The sequence below is a fragment of the Vipera berus genome, assembly GCF_964194415.1.
Source record: "Vipera berus genome assembly, chromosome: 3".
NCBI lineage: Eukaryota > Metazoa > Chordata > Lepidosauria > Squamata > Viperidae > Vipera > Vipera berus.
In genome coordinates, this window is record NC_138204.1 from 216,676,112 (window position 1) to 216,694,243 (window position 18,132).

The following is an 18,132-nucleotide window of genomic DNA, read 5'->3' on the forward strand; positions in this document are numbered from 1 at the left end:
TTTTGGGAACACAACCAGCAACTATACCGGTAGTCGTTCTCAAGCAGTCAGATTAAAAACCTCACAGGCATATTAATCTTGGTTGCTGTTAACCCCAGGAAGGACAGCTCCATAGCAAGGACCCATTTAGGGCAGGGGTCTTCAAGCTTGGCCCTTTGATGACTTGTGGACTTCAACTCCCAGAATTCCTCAGTTGGCCATTTTGATGAACCTGCAGACTTGGATCCAGACCAGGGGTCTTCAAGCTTGGCCCTTTGATGACTTGCGGACTTGAACTCCGAGTTCCTCAGCCAGGCACACGTGCCTGGCTGAGGAATTCTGGGAGTTGAAGTCCACAAGTCATCAAAGGGCCAAGCTCGAAGACCCCTGATTTAGGGTCTCTAGCCTATACCAGACAGGTGGGTGTCCAATCTCTTCTTGAAAGCTTCCAGTGTTGGAGCACCCACAACTTCTGGAGGCAAGGAGTTCCACTGGTTAATTGCTCTGTTGTCCTAAGTTCTAGATTGCTTCTCTCCTTGATGAGTTTCCATCCATTGCTTCTTCTCCTGCCTTCAGGTGCTTTGGACAATAGCTTGATTGCCTCTTCTTTGGGGCAGCCCCTGAGATACTGGAAGACTGCTATCATGTCCCCCCCCCCCCGTCTTCTTTTCTCCAGACTGGCCAAAAGTCAGAAGGTCGTAAAAGGGGATCACCTCTCTCTCTCTCTCTCTCTCTCTCTCTCTCTCTCTCTCTCTCTCTCTCTCACACACACACACACACACACACACACACACAGGGACACTGCGACCGTCACAAATATGAGTCAGTTGCCGAGCGTCTGAATTGTGATCACGTGACCAAAAGGGGAGGCTGCAACGGTGTGAAAAACGGTCATAAGTCACAATTTTCAGTGCCACTGTAACTTTGAACGGTCACTAAACAGACTGCTGTAAGTTGAGAATTTATTTTTTTGTCTGGAATTGCCCCGCAGAGGGTTAAAAATCTCCCCTTCCCCAAACAAGTGTGCATCTTTCTGCTTTCTTCTCCCGGAGCGCCCTGCAACGCGGATCAGCAGTCAGCAAAACCTAACAAGGAAATAAGCCTCCTCGTTATTCCCTAACTGCCACATCAGCAAAAAGTTCATAGAACCCGTTTCTTTTTTAAAGTTCTTTTTAAAACCCTTTTTATTTATCCGAGGGTGCGCAGGCACCCGGCGTTCGCACAAACAACCCAATAAAAGCGCTTTGCCCCACTTTAAAAGAGGGCACCCAACACGCCACGTAAAAACATGTCCGAGAGACATTTTCAAATACTTCGAATAGGTAATTTTTTTTTTTAAGTCACTGACTCCGGGGGCAACGCCAAATGTTGACAAGTTGCTGTCGTATTTGTGCAAAAGAGGAAAAACAGGAGTTGTAGCAATGCTGCTCTTTTGAACCAACACACATCCCCAGTTGTTTGATTCGCACGCACACACACACACACACACACAGAGACACAGACACACCCTCCCTTCCAAACAGATTGTTTCCAGGCTTAGACTTCAGCTGGCATGGAACCAAATAATTTTTGACTTCTTATATCCTAGAATAGGAAGGGGGGAAACAATAGCTTTTGTGACTTGCACATGGCTTTTATGGCTTGTGGACTTCAACTCCCAGAATTCCTTGCTGACTCAGGAATTCTGGGAGTTGAAGTCCACAAGTCATAAAGGGGGCCATCGTTCCCCACCTCTGTTCTAGAGCAATGTTTCCCCCTTTTCCAGATGTGTGGGCTTCAATTCCCAGCACACTCTAATCCATTGGGAAACATTCAGATGAGTGGACTTCAGCTCCCAGAATTCCTTGCTGACTCAGGAATTCTGGGAGTTGAAGTTCGCAAGTCATAAAGGGGGGCATCGTTCCCCACCTCTGTTCTAGAGCAATGTTTCCCCCTTTTCCAGATGTGTGGGCTTCAATTCCCAGCATCCTCCAATGAACTGGTAAACTTTCAGGTGAGTGGATGTCAACTCCCAGAAGTCCCCCGTCAGCTTTGCTGGCTGTGGCATTCTGGGACTTGAAGTCCACTCATCTGAAAGTTGTCACAGTTGAGATGTTCCAGACATCTGATAAGTAACAAGCAGAGAATTTGCCCCCAAATAGCCAGTTCTGGCTTTTCCAGACCGTGGCACTTTTAAAATGAGAGGTAGACACCAACTCTCCTGTCCGAAAAATTAAAATTTGCAAACAAAAGCCCCCTCCCCAGGCGAGAAAAATCTCGGCCCCTCTTCACCTGACCTCCACGGGCCTGTCCCGCCGGGAGCCCCAATCTCCCACTGCCAACCGATTCAGCCACAGAGACGCCAGAAGCACTAAAAAAACCCCGACAGGTGTAAAAAAAACAAACAGGATTTGTGCGCTGGAGCTGAAAAAACCTTTTCCAGAGGCTAAAACTGCTACCTGCGGGCATTCTTTCCGTCTTACCTGGGGGGGAAAAAAGGCATTTGGTGAACACTGTTAAACAGTCCCTGAAGGAGTAAGGGCAACAGGTAAGAGGCACCCCCTTCGGCGTGCACCTTTCTCGCCTGGTGTAAGCGGCAGGTGAGGCACGCCGGAGCGTGCCAGGCTTGCAAATCCCTCGGGTGCAAGTCAAAGAGTTATTCCGGGGTGAATTGTGTCCCTTTCACATTCTCAACATGAAAAAAAAAATTCCAGCAGGAGAAGAAGACCAGAGTCCAGGCCAAAGCGAGGGCAGCGCCGTGATGCCAGTCTGGACAGCTTCAGCTCCGTCCTCAGCTGCCCGCTTGGTCGCTGGGCCTGGGCAGATCCGGGCAGCTGGAGGACGAGAGATCCTTGATCATCTTCTGCTTCTTCCTCTGGATGAGCTTCCCTCCCGTGAAGCCCAGCACGCCGCCGCCCAGCGCCGCCGCCAGTCCAGCCACTTTAAAGCCGGCCAGGAGCCCGATCGGCCCCCCCACGATTCCCCCCAGGAGGGCGCCGGCCACCGGAAGAGCAGCCAGCTTGTAGGTGGCAGCCTGGAAAAAAGAGAGGGGCAGAAAAGAGGGTCACTTGAAGAGCATCCTCAGACAATCTCACCCTCTGCCCGGCTCCAACGGCTTTGCAGGAATTGGGAGACGAGAGAGGAAATCAGCGGCTGGTCACCTCCGAACGCGGGAACGAAGCGGACAGAGGACAGAGGGGTCTCCAATTGTTCCTACAGGCCAGCAACACCCTTTGACTCAGAGGAGTCCTGACTACAGCCCCAAAGAGGGAAGAGATCAAGCGAAGAGAATATTCGTAGCTCGGGGATGAACTGCGGGCGTCCCGGGTGCCCTCTGAGCTGGGTGCTTTTCATGCAGACGTTTCATAACTAGGGAATGTCATCGGTGCTAGAAGGGAATGGGGTTTGCAGAAGAGAGACAGAGAGAGAGAGAAGAGGAGGAGGAGGAGGAGGAGGAGGGAGGAGAACTGTGGGGTCCTTGGTGCTCTCTGAGCTGGGTGCTTTTCATGCAGACATTTCATAACTAGGGAATGTCATCAGTGCTAGAAGGGAGTGGGGTTTGCAGAAGAGAGAGAGAGAAAGAGAGAGAGAGAGAAGAGGAGGAGGAAGAGGAGGAGGAGGAGGAGGAGGAGGAGGAGGAGGAGGAGGAGGAGGAGGAGGAGGAGAACTGTGGGGTCCTTGGTGCTTTCTGAGCTGGGTGGTTCTCTTGCAGACGTTTCATAACTAGGGAATGTCATCGGTGCTAGAAGGGAGTGGGGTTTGCAGAAAAGAGAGAGAGAGAGAGAAAGAGAGAGAGAGAAGAGGAGGAGGAGGAGAACTGTGGGGTCCTTGGTGCTCTCTGAGCTGGGTGGTTTTCATGCAGACGTTTCATGACTCAACTAGGTACCATCATCGGTGCTAGAAGGGAGTAGGGTTTGCAAGAAAGAGAGAGAGAGAGAGAGAGGGAGGAGGAGGAGGAGGAGGAGGAGGAGGACTGTAAGGCGAGGACTGTCTGCAGTCCGTTTGGCTTGCCAAGGAGTCTCCGGGTGAGCGATATGAATCCATGACTGGTTTTTAAAATGATTTGATGTGTTTTTTTGATCTTTGATTGGCAGCCACTTATAACACTGAAAAATGGGCGGCTACACGAATGTTTTACATAAATAAATGAATAAAACAGGTATCCGCGAGCAGGCCTGGGGCAGAAGTGGGCTGGCGATGCTCATGGATGCGCTGGCCCAAACGCGCCAAGACCGATTGGGTCCTGTTAGGAGGAGTAGCTGACTGTGGAAGATGGGTGGCTGAGTCCTCCCAGCTCGCAACCGGAGAGCAGATGGTGCAGACGCACCTTGGATAAGTTCCTGGTCCCCTCTTCCACGTTGGCGACGGCACTGCAGACGTTCTCTTCGATCCGGTCCACCTTCTCCTGCTGGGTCTACAAGCAAAGCACGGACTCATTTATTTATTGAGCATATGGCACATAATAATAGTGACAATTATGATGATGATGATAGTAAAGTTGGAAGGACCTTGAAGGTCATCTAGTCCAACCCCCTGCTGAGGCAGGAAACCTAATACCATTTCAGACAAATGGCTGTCCAGTCTCTTCTTTAAAACTTCCAGTGTTGGAGCATTCACCACCTCTGGAGGCAGATTGTTCCACTGGTTAATTGTCCTCATTGTCAGGAAGTTTCTCCTTAATTCCAGGCTGCTTCTCTCCTTGGTTAGTTTCCATCCGTCGTTTCTTGTCCTGCCTTCAGGTGCTCTGGAGAAATCATACGTTTCATCTGTGGACTTGCAATACACAGGTCATCCTTGACGTATGACCACCAGGCAGCCCAGAATTTCTGTCGGTCAGTGAGTCGCTTGTTAAGTTAGCTTTGCCCCACTTTACTGTTCAGTGAATCACTGCAATTGTTAAGTTAGTAACACAGTCATTAAGTGAATCTGGCTTCCCCATTGACTCTGCTTGTCAGAAGGTCACAAAAGGGGATTGCGTGCCCCCCACCCCGGGATGCTGCAACAGTCATAAATATGAGTCAATTGCCCAGGGTCCCAAAATTTGATTACGTGGCCCTGGGGATGTGAACAATGGTCGTAAGCGTGAAAAATGGTCATAAGTCACTTTTTTCTTTTAACTTCGGTCACTGAATGAACTGTTGTAAGTCCAGGACTACCTGTATGTCAACATTTCGCCTAGATTTTAAAAAATCACAGTAAAATAGGAACGTTATGAAGACCTGTAGTCAGATACCCCCGCCGAGGCCATCCAAGCATTGAAGCACAGCATCTTTCATGTGAAAAATAATAACATGCTGGACCAGTAGATGTCCTCAGCTTACAGCCAGTCACGATGTGATGTACACAACGAACTACACAATCTAGGAGTGACTTGTTCGTAATTTTTCTCCATTCTCTCACTACCAGAGCTGGTGGCGCTAGATGGCTGAGGACGGGAATCTGGCAAGTCAGAGTGGATTTAATACATCCCCTCCTGGTGTTGACTGGCATCAAACTTACTGTAGGGACAGCAGACTTGGCCCCAAATTTTCCGTTGCTAAGTGAGACAATTGTTAAAGAACAGTTGCTAGAATTGGGGATGTCTGGTTTCAAGAAGAGAAGGACGAGGGGGGACAGGATAGCAGTCTTCCAATATCTCAGGGGCTGCCCCAAAGAAGAGGCAGTCAAGCTATTCTCCAAAGCACCAGAGGGAAGGGCAAGAAACAACGGATGGAAACTAGTCAAGGAGAGAAGCAACCTAAAACTAAGGAGAAATTTCCTGACAGTTGGAATAACCAGTGGAACCACCTGCCTCCAGAAGCGGTGAATGCTCCAACACTGGAAGCTTTTAAGAAGAGACTGGACAGCCGTTTGTCTGAAATGTTATAGGGTTTCCTGCCTGAGCAGGAGTTGGACTAGATGACTTCTAAGATCCCTTCCAATTCTCTTCTTCTTCTTCTTCTTCTTCTTCTTCTTCTTCTTCTTCTTCTTCTTCTTCTTCTTCTTCTTCTTCTTCTTCTTCTTCTCCTCCTCCTCCTCCTCCTCCTCCTCCTCCTCCTCCTCCTCCTTTTTAAGAAGAGACTGGACAGCCATTGGTCTGAAAGTGTATAGGGCAGGGGTAGGCAACCTCGGCTCTTTTATGACCAGTGGACTTCAACTCCCAGAATTCCTGAGCCAGCATGGCTAAGCATGGAAGCCTCTCCCTTCCCCTCAGCGTGGCTGGCTCAGGAATTGTGGGAGTTGAAGTCCACCAGTCATAAAAGAGCCGAGGTGACCTACCCCTGGCCTAGCCAGCAAAAGGATCATGGAATTACTGTATGCAAACTGCAAACATTACTGCGATGTCTACATTTTCCCCTTTAAATTATCATTTTACCTGGCAGAGAATATTAAAGCTTTTGGGGAGCCTGGTAGAAAACCAGTTAAGATTCTGGTTCTCTTCTGGTAGAATCCAGAGTAAAATAAGAGAAACAATCTTTGCTCTACTTACATGAACAAGCAGGGAGAACTCTGTCACCAGAGTGCTAAGTTCAATCAGGTCCTAAAGAAAACACCAAAATGTTACTCGGGTTTGTTTTTCTTTTATTCTATTTTTTTTTAGTTTATCAAAATATAATATAAATACAAAGTACAAAAGAAAATAATGGGGGGGGAGAGAAGGGGAGGAGAAGTAAGAGAGAAAAATGTGTAGGATAAAAGGGAAAAAGAAACAACATTAACTTCTTTTTAAAAGTGCAGTAGAATAAGATAATAAGATACCACCTCAACTTTTTACTTTTACATAAATAATAATATAGGCTAGCCATTTTTATAACAACAAACCTGTTTAATCAGCAAAACCAAAATTTCATTTTTTCCCCCACCAAAAGCAGTTTCCAAACAGAAACAAAATCAATTGTATTTTTTTTTCTTTTATCAAAGCAATCCGTTTATCCCTCTCTGCTAACTCCATCGACTTTTGCAGCCCTTCATCTGTTGTGGGAACAGAAGCGTCCTTCCATTTTTGTCCGTAAAGTAATATTGCTACCGTCAACATATATAACATCAAAATCCCATTTTTCCCCCCAAGTCTTTTTCCATTATAATAAACCCCCCCCAAAAAGTCTCTGCTTTTATCTTTATATTTACTTTGTGAATCTTCTGTATTAAGATCTGAATCCTACTACGATATTTCTTTCCTTTGTCCAACATAAATGATACAAGGACCCTTCTTTACATTTGCATTTCCACCATTCAGTTAACATAACATTCACTTAAAATCACATTCAGTTAAAATAACATTCAGTTAGTATAGGTTCTCCTGCTCGAGCGGGGGGCTGGACTAGAAGACCTCCAAGGTCCCTTCCAGCTCTATTCTATTCTATTCCATTCCATTCTATTCCATTCCATATTTTCTATTCTATTCTATTCTATTCCATTCCATTCCATATTTTCTATTCTATTCTATTCTATTCCATTCCATTCCATATTTTCTATTCTATTCTATTCTATTCTATTCTATTCTATTCTATTCTATTCTATTCTATTCTATTCTATTCTATTCTATTCTATTCTATTATTTCTATTCTATTCTATTCTATTCTATTCCAAAATAACATGCATTCTTGACAACATATCCGGTGTTAAATACCAACGATACATCATTGCTTTAAATTATAATTTAGTGCAAATTTTAGATCTTTCGTTCAGCAAAATGTCACTTGTCCTAATAAGACATTTTAAAACGAACATTGTATTTGAAAAGAAAATTATTATAGGATGTGCTAATTACCTCTTCTAATACCTCCCAGGATTCCGCAGCGTTTTGATCCTGGGGGATTTCTGGTAACGGAGCAAAAATCTGGCTAAGGGAATTTTCTCCATCTTCCGCATTAGAGAAGGTTTCTGAAGGAAAAGAACGCGCGGTCAGTGAGCGCGCTATCAACACTGCAAGACAGGAAATAAATGTACACACAGACACAACCACATCTAAAACCATTACACAACTACAGCTCTGGACAATGGATTTTATAAAGCACCCTCGCCCCAAGGAATAATAAATACTGTCTCCCTCTTTCTCTTTCTTTCTTTCTTTCTTTCTTTCTTTCTTTCTTTCTTTCTTTCTTTCTTTCTTTCTTTCTTTCCTTCCTTCCTTCCTTCCTTCCTTCCTTCCTTCCTTCCTTCCTTCCCTTCTTCTTCTTCCTTCTTCTGCCATATCCATAATCGGACATTGGCAATCATGTTTTTATCAGCCGCCGCACAAAAATGTGATGCTGATTTTTGTCCAGAACAGTCCCTTAGATTTTGTTTTGATGATTTCCCTTGGCTTTCCCAGGCGGCTTATCACCCCCTCATTTCTGATCTTGTCATCCCAGCTTCTACGTAACAGCCGCCTGTAAATCCACATTTCAAATGCTTCTAATCTCTTCGGGTGGCCTTCTGTCAAAGACCAACTCTTTACTCCATACAGCAGGACAGAAAAAATATAACATCTGACAAGCCTGATTTTCAATCTTCTTTTCTTGAGACTGGCCAAACCCAAGTCCCGTAGCTGTTCTTCGTATGCTTTAGTCTCCAGGACTTGGATCATCTTACTTGCTCTTCTCTGAATTTTCTCCAAACTCTCAACATCTTTTATGTGATATGGTGAGCAAAATTGGCTGCAGCATTCCAGGTGTGGCCTCACTAGGGTTTTATAAAGCGGTAATAATAACTCGCGTGATCTTGATTCTATGCCTCTGTTTATACAAGTATACTTATACACTTATACATACCCTTTTTCTATAATACTTAGAGAATTCTCTTTATTATATACAATAATAGTTACTGCTGGCTGGAGAATTCTGGGAGTTGAAGTGCATGCACCTTAAAGTAGCCAAAGCTGGAAAAACCTGAAAATACAGGTAGTTCTCAACTTACGACCACAAATGAGCTCAAAATTTCTGACAGTTGTTAAATAATAATAATAAACCCAGGATTAAAAAAATGAATACATAAATAAACAGTACCTGCTCCGATGGTGGTAGAGCGGGTGAAAGCAGCCGACGAGGAGGCCTCCTGCTCTCTGAATTGTCTTTTCAGCACTTCGGCGGACTCCGAATGCAGCTGTAAAAATTCTTTTACGGCCAAGGAAGCCTCCTCTTTCACGGGATCAATCATTCTCTGCAAAGTCAGAATATCTTCCTTCCGGACTCGGGAACAAAGGTTTTCCATCTCTCGGATATTTGCTCGCAGCTGCTGTAATATTTGAAAAAAAAGACTCGTCCGTTTTACTTCGGTTAGGCCTCCATTGCAAATCAGGCTAGGTACAACCCCGCCCCCAGAATTCTATTTGTTATGTCTATAATAATAGTTACTGCTGACTGGGGAATTCTGGGAGTTGAAGTCCATGCATCTTACACTAGCCCAGGCATAGGCAACCTTGGCTCTTTTATGACTTGTGGACTTCAACTCCCAGAATTCCTGAGCCAGCATGGGGGAACTATGGCCCCCTTGACGAATTCTGGACTTCAAATCTCCCAGAATTCCTGAGCCAGCATGGGGGAACTATGACCCCTTCATGACTTGTGGACTTCAACTCCCAGAATTCCTGAGCCAGCATGGCTGGGTTCAGGAATTCTGGGTATTAAAGTCCACAAGTCATCAAAGAGCCAAGGTTCCCTACGCCTCCACTAGCCAAAGTTGGGGAACCCTGAAATACAGGTCGTCCTCAACTTACAAACACAGCTCCGCTGAAGTTGTTAAGCGGGTTTTGCCCCATTTTACACCTTTCTTGCACAGCCATTAAGTGAATCACTGCAGTTATGTTAGTAACCCGGTTGTTAAGTGAATCTGGCTTCCTCCATTGATTTTGCTTGTCAGAAGGTCTCAAAAGAGGATCACGTGACCCTGGGACGCTGTGACCATCGTAAATATGAACCAGGTGCAAAGTGTCTGAATTTTGATCATGTGGAGGATGCTGCAACCGTCGTAAGTCACTTTTTTCTGTGCTGTTGTAACGTCAGTCACCCAACGAATGGTTGTAAATCCAGGACTACTTAACAGTGCTGGCTGGGGAATGCTGGGAGTTGAAGTCCATGGGTCTTAAAAGTGGCTAAAGTTGGAAAGTCCTGAAATAGACTAAAAAGGACCCAAAAAGCGTTGCTCTTAAGCCCAGATGGAGGAACCCCTTGCTAGAGCAGTGTTCCCCAAACTTGGCAACTTTTAAGAAGCGTGGACTTTAATTCCCAGAATTCCCCCAGATAGGCCAAAGCTCTTAAAGTTGCTGAGGTTGCCTCAAGACTCGGGAACGAGGCGGTTCATATGTCTTTTAAAGAAATCCACCCAATGGATAACACGGGGGCACGTTCCCACAGCTCTGCTTTCCCCAGAAAAAGATTACCGAGGGGTTCATTTTCCCAGCATGCTGTCTTCTCCAGCGGACGTCTACGGCCGTCGTCTCCTTACCTGAACGGTACGACCGGCATTGATGTGTTCTTCGTGCAGTTTGTCCCACAGCCTGCACCTCTGATACTGCAAACGACAGAGAGCAGAGGGGATGGGGTCTCAGAAACATGGCGTCTCAATTGGCACGGAGTCAAACCACCCAAGGATTTGCCTCCTCCCTTGTGCAAAATGGGGACGCTCTAAAGAAAAAGGTGTCAAATTTAATGAAGAGTTTAATGAAGAGAAGGACCAAGGGATGAGAGGATAGCAGCGTTCCGGTATCTCAGGGGTTGCTCCAAAGAAGAAGAGGGGGTCAGATTATTCTCCAGAGCTCCTGAAGGCAGGACAAGAAGCAATGGAGGGAAACTAACCAAGGAGAGAAGCAACCTAGAACTAAGGAGAAACTTCCAGACAGTTAGAACAATTAACCAGTGGAACAACTTGCCTCTAGAGGTTGTGAATGCTCCAACACTGGAAGTTTTTAAGAAGAGACTGGACAGCCGTTTGTGTGAGATGGTATAGGGTTTCCTGCCTGAGCAGGGGGGTTGGACTGGATGACCTCCAAGGTCCCTTCCAACTCTATTCTATTCTAAATTACATCCAAGACATTTTTCCCTGGAAAGAGCATGGCAGGGTTTCTTATGTTCACCCACACTATTTCAGCTTGGTTTTGATCAAGCAGAGCGCAAAGGGATGTTTTTCAGCCGAGGTGTAAAAATATTTCTTTCTTTAATCACAGTGCCCATCTCAGTGACTCTGAATAGCCTACACCAGGGTAGGCAACCTTGGCTCTTTTATGACTTGTGGACCTCAACTCCCAGAATTCCTGAGCCAGCATGGGGGAACTATGGCCCCTTCATGACTCGAGGACTTCAACTCCCAGAATTCCTCACCCAACATGGGGGAACTTTGGCCCCATCATGACTCGAGGACTTCAACTCCCAGAATTCCTGAACCACCATGAGGGAACTATGGCCCCTTCGTGACTTGTGGACTTCAACTCCCAGATTTCCTGAGTCAGCATGGCTCAGCTTGGAAACCTCTCTCTTTCCCCTCAGGATGGCTGGCTCAGGAATTCTGGGAGTTGAAGTCCACGAGTCATAAAAGAGCCAAGGTTTCCTACCCGTGGCCTACACAGTAATAACCAAGGATATATAAAAACCATTGAAACAACTAATTTAAATTAATAGATTAAAAAAACGGCAAGATATAAACATGCCATTAGCTGTCCTACCACTGGCTAAGGCGTTGCTCTATTAAGGGGTCCCCAAACTAGTTGACAAGCCATTATTTAAGGAACCCCAGCAGGGTTGGGCCCAGACCCACCTCGAGGGAGTGGATGTTCCACAGGGTAGGGCCCCAACACAGGTAGTCCTTATCTTACAACCACAATGGAATGCCAATTTCCATACCTAAACGAGGCATTCTGAGTTTTGCCCTGTTTTACAACCTTCCTCCCTACGGTTGTTAAGTGAATTCCTGCATCTGTCGTTAGTCACAAGGTTGCTAAGAGAACCTGGCTTCCCCATTGGCTTCCCCATGGTCGGAAGGTCGTAAAAGGGTTAGAATGCAGGACTTTGGCTGACCGGCAGCTGCCAGCAGTTCGGCAGTTCGAATCTCACCACCTCAAGGCCGACTCGGCCTTCCCTCCTTCCGAGGTTGGTAAAATGAGGTCCCAGATTGTTGGGGGGCAAATAGGCTGACTCTGTAAACCACTCAGAATAAAGTGCTGTGAAGCAGTATATAAGTCTAAGTGCTATTGCTTGGGAAGGAAGGAAGGAAGGAAGGAAGGAAGGAAGGAAGGAAGGAAGGAAGGAAGGAAGGAAGGAAGGAAGGAAGGAAGGAAGGAAGGAAGGAGGGAGGGAGGGAGGGAGGGAGGGAGGGAGGGAGGGAGGGAGGGAGGGAGGGAGGGAAGGAAGGAAGGAAGGAAGGAAGGAAGGAAGGAAGGAAGGAAGGAAGGAAGCCGTGGTGATACACAGGAGTTCAATGTTGACGAAGTTCAATGTTGACTCAGCCTTCCGTCCTTCCAAGGTCGGTAAAATGAGGACCCGGATTGTTGGGGGTGCAACAGGCTGACTCTGTAAACCCCTTAGAGAGGGCTTTACAAGCGCTGTGAAGCAGTATAGAAGTCTAAGGGCTGTCATTGCTATTGCTATCGCATGACCCCGGGGCACTGCAACTGTCATAAATACGAGCCAGTTGCCAAGCAGCTGAATTTTGATGACCTGATCCTGGGGATGCTGCAATGGTCGTTAAGGGCAAAAACTGGTCAAAAGTCCCTTTTTTTCACTGCCGTTGCAACTTCAAACGGTCGCTAAACAAATGGCTGTGAGTCAAGGACACACACACACCCCGTACAAAACTGTTCCTCTTAGGTCCTCTGACAACATTCCCCCGTTTATGGGACCCGCAATATGAGTCTCCTGCCAGACCTTCTTAAGATTAACATTTTTTTTTAAAAAAAAAGGAAAAAAAATAACCTTCTCAATATTTATCTGATGTTTTCTTAACCGCTCCAGATCTGTGGGAATGGCAACTTTAATAAACTTCTGGATGGCAGGCTCCAGGCGACGCAAGTTAACTTTTTCTTCATCCTTAGACATGGTGGGTGGTTTAATCCAGCACGGAGTAGCGCTTTTGTTACCTAGACACAATTTGAAGGATGATTTAAAGATTAGTACAGTAGGAAATCACAGAATCGGTTAAGTACCTCAGAGATTATCTAGTCCAGGGGTCTTCAAACGTGGCCCTTTGATGACTTGCGGACTTCAACTCCCAGAATTCCTCAGCCAGGCACACGTGCCTGGCTGAGGAATTCTGGGAGTTGAAGTCCGCAAGTCATCAAAGGGCCACGTTTGAAGACCCCTGATCTAGTCCAACTCCATTCGGTGCAGGACCTGTTAAACGCATTTTAGATGGAGGGCTATTCAATCTGGACCCTATTCTCCAAAGTACAAGAAGCAATTGATGGAAATTAATCAAGGAGAGAAACAACCTAGGAATTTCTTAAAACAGGTAATCCTCAACTTACAATAGTTTAGTGACCGTTTCAAAGTTACAACGGCATTGAAAAAAGGGACTTACAAATGTTTTTCGCGCTTACGGTTGTGACAGCCCTGTGGTCATGTGATCAAAAATCGGGCACTTGTCAACTGACTCATATTTATGACGGCCACACCGTTCCGGGGTCGCATGATCCCCTTTTGCGACCTCCCGACAAGCAAAGTCATCGGGGGGGGGAGGCCAGATTCACTTAACGACCGTGTGACTAGCTTTATCACTGCAGTGATTCCCATAGCAACTGTGGCCAGGAAGGTCGTAAAATGGGGGAGAAATTAACTGAAAATCAAAATTCAATTAACTGTGTTGTTAACCGCTGCAGCGATTCGCTTAACAAACGCGTGGCAAGAAAAGTTGCATAAGGGGACAAACAAATTTCTCATTGAACCACGGAAATTTGGAGCTCAACTGTGATGGTAAATTGAGGATAACCTGTGGCGATCCAAACGTGCTTTTCCAAAAGGCAACTGGGCTTGCCTTGTTTTTCTCTTTGGAAACATTTCGCTTCTCATCCAAGAACTTTCTCCAGTGCTGAACTTAAGAAGTGGAGAAGCTTCTTGGATGAGAAGCGAAACATTTTCAAAGAAGAAAAAAAAACCCATCAAAGTCCAGTTGCCTTTGGAAGAATACCGTGGGAAGGATGACTGAGAATCTCCACAGACATTCCTGATGGTGAGAATGATAAGCCACTGGAAGCCTCCAGAAGTGGTGGACGTTCTATCACTGGAGATTTTTAAGAAGAGACCGGACAGCCATTTGTCTGGAATGGCATAGGGCTTCCTGCTGGAACAGTGGGTTGGACTAGATGGCCTCCATGGTCCCTTTCCAGCACTGTTATTCTATTATTCTGTCCTGAGTCCTCCAGTGAAGTAAAACATGAAATTTTGTGGGGTATCTATTCCACTAGTTCTCACCTGAAGGAAATTCCCCCTGACGTCTACTACTGCCGTTTCAGCCCCTTGTTCCATGCCCTCCCAGATAAGTACAGAACTAGTCCACACTCTCCTCTCCTTGGCAACCATTTAAAGGTAAAGGTTCCCCCGCACATGCATGTTAGTCGTTTCCGACTCTAGGGGCCGGTGCTCATCTCCCTTTCAAAGCCGAAGAGCCAGCGCTTGACCGAGGACGTCTCCGTGGTCACGTGGCCGGCATGACTAGACGCCAAAGGCGCACGGAACGCTGTGACCTTCCCACCATAGTGGTCCCTATTTTTCTACTTGAATTTTTACGTGCTTTCGAACTGCTAGGTTGGCAGAAGCTGGGACGAGGAATAGGCGCTCACTCTGTTACGCAGCACTCGGGATTCGACCCGCCAAACTGCCGACCTTCTGATCGACAAGCTCAGCGTCCTAACCCACTGAGCCACCGCGTCCCTGGCAACCATTTAGATATCCCCAAACTGCCAACGTCTCTCCCCAAAACGTCCCTTCCGCAGCTAACCTACCCAGGTCTTTTCACTTTTCTTCAAAGGACCCGTTTCCAGGCCCTTCCCGCTCTTGAGGACTTTCTCTGAACTCCCTCCAGTTGGTCAGCGTCCTTTCTGCCCTGCGGTGTCCGGGATTCCGAGTAAAAAACCTGGCCCAAAGAGAGCAGAATGGGACAATTATTCCAAAGATCTGGACTCTATCTTTCCTCTTCACAGATCCTTAAATAACACTTGAAAGATCCACTGCATGGTAGGCTCACTAGAGCTGGTTCAGACTCATCCCCCAAATTTCATGGCAAGATTTTTGACAATAAGAAAGAAGCAACGGACAAGGGTTATTTGTAACTCAGGGTGGAACCGTGGGGTCCTTGGTGCTCTCGGAGCTTGTCTGGTTTCTTGCAGATATTTCATTACCCAAACTAGATCATATCATCGGGGGGGAGGGGGACGAGGAAGAGGAAGACTATGGGGGTCCTAGGTGCCCTCTAAGCTGGGTGGTTTTCTTGCAGACGTTTCATGACCCAACTAGGTAACACTATCCGGGCTGGAAAGGAGTGAGAGGAGGAGGAGGAGACAATAAAGTCCTTGCTGTTGAGCTGGGTTGTTTTTTTGCAGATGTTTTATGAACCAACTAGGTAACATTATCAGCGCTAGAATGGAGGGGGGGGTTGCGTAAGGGAGGACTCTGGGCTCCCTGATGCTCTCCGAGCCTTGGCGGTTTTCTTGCAGACATTTCCTGACCCATCGAGAGATCATCAGAGCTAGAAGGGAAATAGATTGGGGAGGAGGAGGAGGAGGAGGAGGAGGAGGAGGAGAAGGAGGAGGAGGAGGAGGAGGAGGAGGAGGAGGAGGAGGAAGAAGACTGTGGGGTCCTTGGTGGCTATTTGCTGGCAGACGTCTCATGACCCAACTAGGTAACATCATCAGTGGCAGGAGCGGGTGTTGTGGGAGGGGAGAAGGAAGGAGACGACTTTGGCCTCACTGATGCTCTCCGAGCTTGCCTGTTTTCTTCCAGATGTTTAGCAAAGCTACAGTAGATTAAATGGACTCTCCGGCTGTGACTATTATTTTATGTTTCGCTCCATTTTTAATTGTGGTTTGTTGTGGGTGGTTGCCTGGGTGTTTGGGTTTTTTTAACTCTTATTTGTTGTGAGCTGCCCAGAAGAAATGGTGAATACATCAAATAAAGCAAAAAAAACATCAGAAATCAAACAGCTAAAGCCCCCACCGGGCAAGGGCTGCTGTAGCGCCCGGGCCTCTTTCTGCCTGCCGGCTCCACCCTGGGATCTCCTGGTGGTCTCCCTTCCCAGCCCAGATTATCTTCGTGCCCGGCCAAGGGGAACCGGCGGGGGGGGACTCCCTGTCCCACGGCACACCGGCCGCCTCCCCCTAAGAGGGGGAAGTACAAATCCTCCCCCAACCCCTCCCCCTGGGTGAGGGTGATGGGAGTTGTAGTCCCACACCTCTTGGGTGGGTGAAGCTCCCCTTCCCTCGCCGGACTCACCTCGCCTCCGCCTCCGCGTTCTTCCCCCGGCGGCCCCTCCGGCTGCGGCCCCGCTTCGCCTCCCACTCCCCAAATTGCCCCGAACCCGGAAGAAAGAGAGGAAGTAAACAGGAAAAGGCGACGGCCCCCCCCTCGGACCATAGAAATCGCCAGAGCGTCGCTCCCACCAGCCGGAGGCGGGATTTCCGGTGCGCGTGAGCTGCGCCGCCCCCTCGCCTGAGCACGTGACCCTCAGCTGGGAAGATGAAGACGTAAAAGGAATGGATGGTAAAGCTGGATAAAGGATAGATGCATAATGAAGGAAAGAAGGAATGGAGAGACAGATACAGAGATAGTTACGGAGATATGGATAGGTGGACAAAAAATAGATAATAAAGCTAGATAAGGGATATATTAGATTAGGGGTCTTCAAACTTGGCCCTTTTATGACTTGTGGACTTCAACTCCCAGAATTCCTCAGCCAGCATGCCTGGCTGAGGAATTCTGGGAGTTGAAGTCCACAAGTCATAAAAGGGCCAAGTTTGAAGACCCCAATTAGATAATGAATGAATGAATGATACAGATTGTTAGAGATATGGATGGATGGACATAAAGGGATAGATAATAAAGCTGGATAAAGGATATATTAGGTAATTGAAAAGAGGTAGATGCAGAGATACAGAGATGGATGGATGGATAAAGATAGATAATAAAGCTAGATAAAGGATGGATAGATAGATGATGAATGAATGAATGAAAGAGATAGATATAGTTACAGATATACGGATGGTTGGATAGATGGACATAAAGGGATAGATAATAAAGCTAGATAAAGGATATATTAGATCATGAATGAATTTTATTTTTATTTTTATTTTTATTTTAATTCCATTTATATCCCGCCCTTCTCTGAAGACTCAGGGCGGCTTACAAGCTTAGCAGTAGCCTTCATTCTATGTATATGCCTGCTTATTAGGGCTTTCACACACACACCCCAAGCGGCATTATTACAAAGTCAGCTTAATTGCCCCCAACAATCTGGGTCCTCATTTTACCTACCTCGGAAGGATGGAAGGCTGAGTCAACCTTGAGCCTGGTGGGATGCGAACCTGCACTAATGGCAGGCAGCTGGTGTTACTTAAGGAGGCATTATTTTATTTTATTTATTTATTTATTTTAATCCCATTTATATCCCGCCCTTCTCCGAAGACTCAGGGCGGCTTACAGTTTAAGCACAAACCAATGTGCTTAGCAATAGCCTTCATTCTATGTATATGCCTGCTTATTAGGGCTTATTAGCCCCCCCCCCCAAGCGGCATTATTACAAAGTCAGCTTAATTGCCCCCAACAATCTGGGTCCTCATTTTACCTACCTCGGAAGGATGGAAGGCTGAGTCAACCTTGAGCCTGGTGGGACTCGAACCTGCACTAATTGCAGGCAGCTGGTAGCATTAGCCTAATGCTAATTGCAGGCAGCTGGTAGCATTAGCCTACTGCTCCACCAATGATACATACAGATAGTTACAGAGATAGATGATTGGATAGATGGACATAAAGGGATAAATAATAAAGCTGGATAATGAATGAATGAATGATAGATACAGATAGTTACAGAGATATGGATGGATGGATAGACAAAAGGGATAGGTAAAGCTAGATAAAGGATATATTAGATAATAGAATGAATGAATGAAGAGAGATGCAGAGATACAGAGTTACAGAGATATAGATGGAAAGATAATAAAGCTAGATAAAGGATATATTAGATAATAGATGAATGAATGAATGGAAAAAGATCAGAGATGCAGAAATATAGAGATAG

The 18,132-nt window shown here is 46.5% G+C and overlaps 1 protein-coding gene across 3 annotated transcripts; it reads right to left on the minus strand.

The window, feature by feature from the left end:
* Window positions 1–927: 927 nt before the first annotated feature.
* Window positions 928–16,411, minus strand: STX17 (syntaxin 17). 3 transcript variants are annotated; one of them, XR_014025848.1, is made up of 9 exons: window positions 14,846–15,097; window positions 12,822–12,985; window positions 10,363–10,428; window positions 8,925–9,153; window positions 7,709–7,821; window positions 6,428–6,478; window positions 4,286–4,372; window positions 2,442–2,992; window positions 928–1,064 (listed from the first exon to the last, which is right to left on the minus strand). XR_014025848.1 is itself a non-coding variant. In XM_081323069.1 (9 exons), the coding sequence occupies exons 3-9, from the start codon at window positions 12,942–12,944 to the stop codon at window positions 2,750–2,752; spliced, it is 912 nt and encodes a 303-aa protein (XP_081179195.1). In that variant the 5' UTR covers window positions 12,945–12,985; window positions 14,846–14,976; window positions 16,332–16,411; the 3' UTR covers window positions 928–2,749. The 3 variants fall into 3 exon arrangements, 2 of the variants coding, with proteins under 2 accessions (XP_081179195.1, XP_081179196.1); XM_081323069.1 differs by adding an exon at window positions 16,332–16,411 and having other exon boundaries at window positions 928–2,992; window positions 14,846–14,976; XM_081323070.1 differs by lacking the exon at window positions 14,846–15,097 and having other exon boundaries at window positions 928–2,992; window positions 10,298–10,428; window positions 12,822–12,976.
* Between the last annotated feature and the right edge of the window lie 1,721 nt (window positions 16,412–18,132).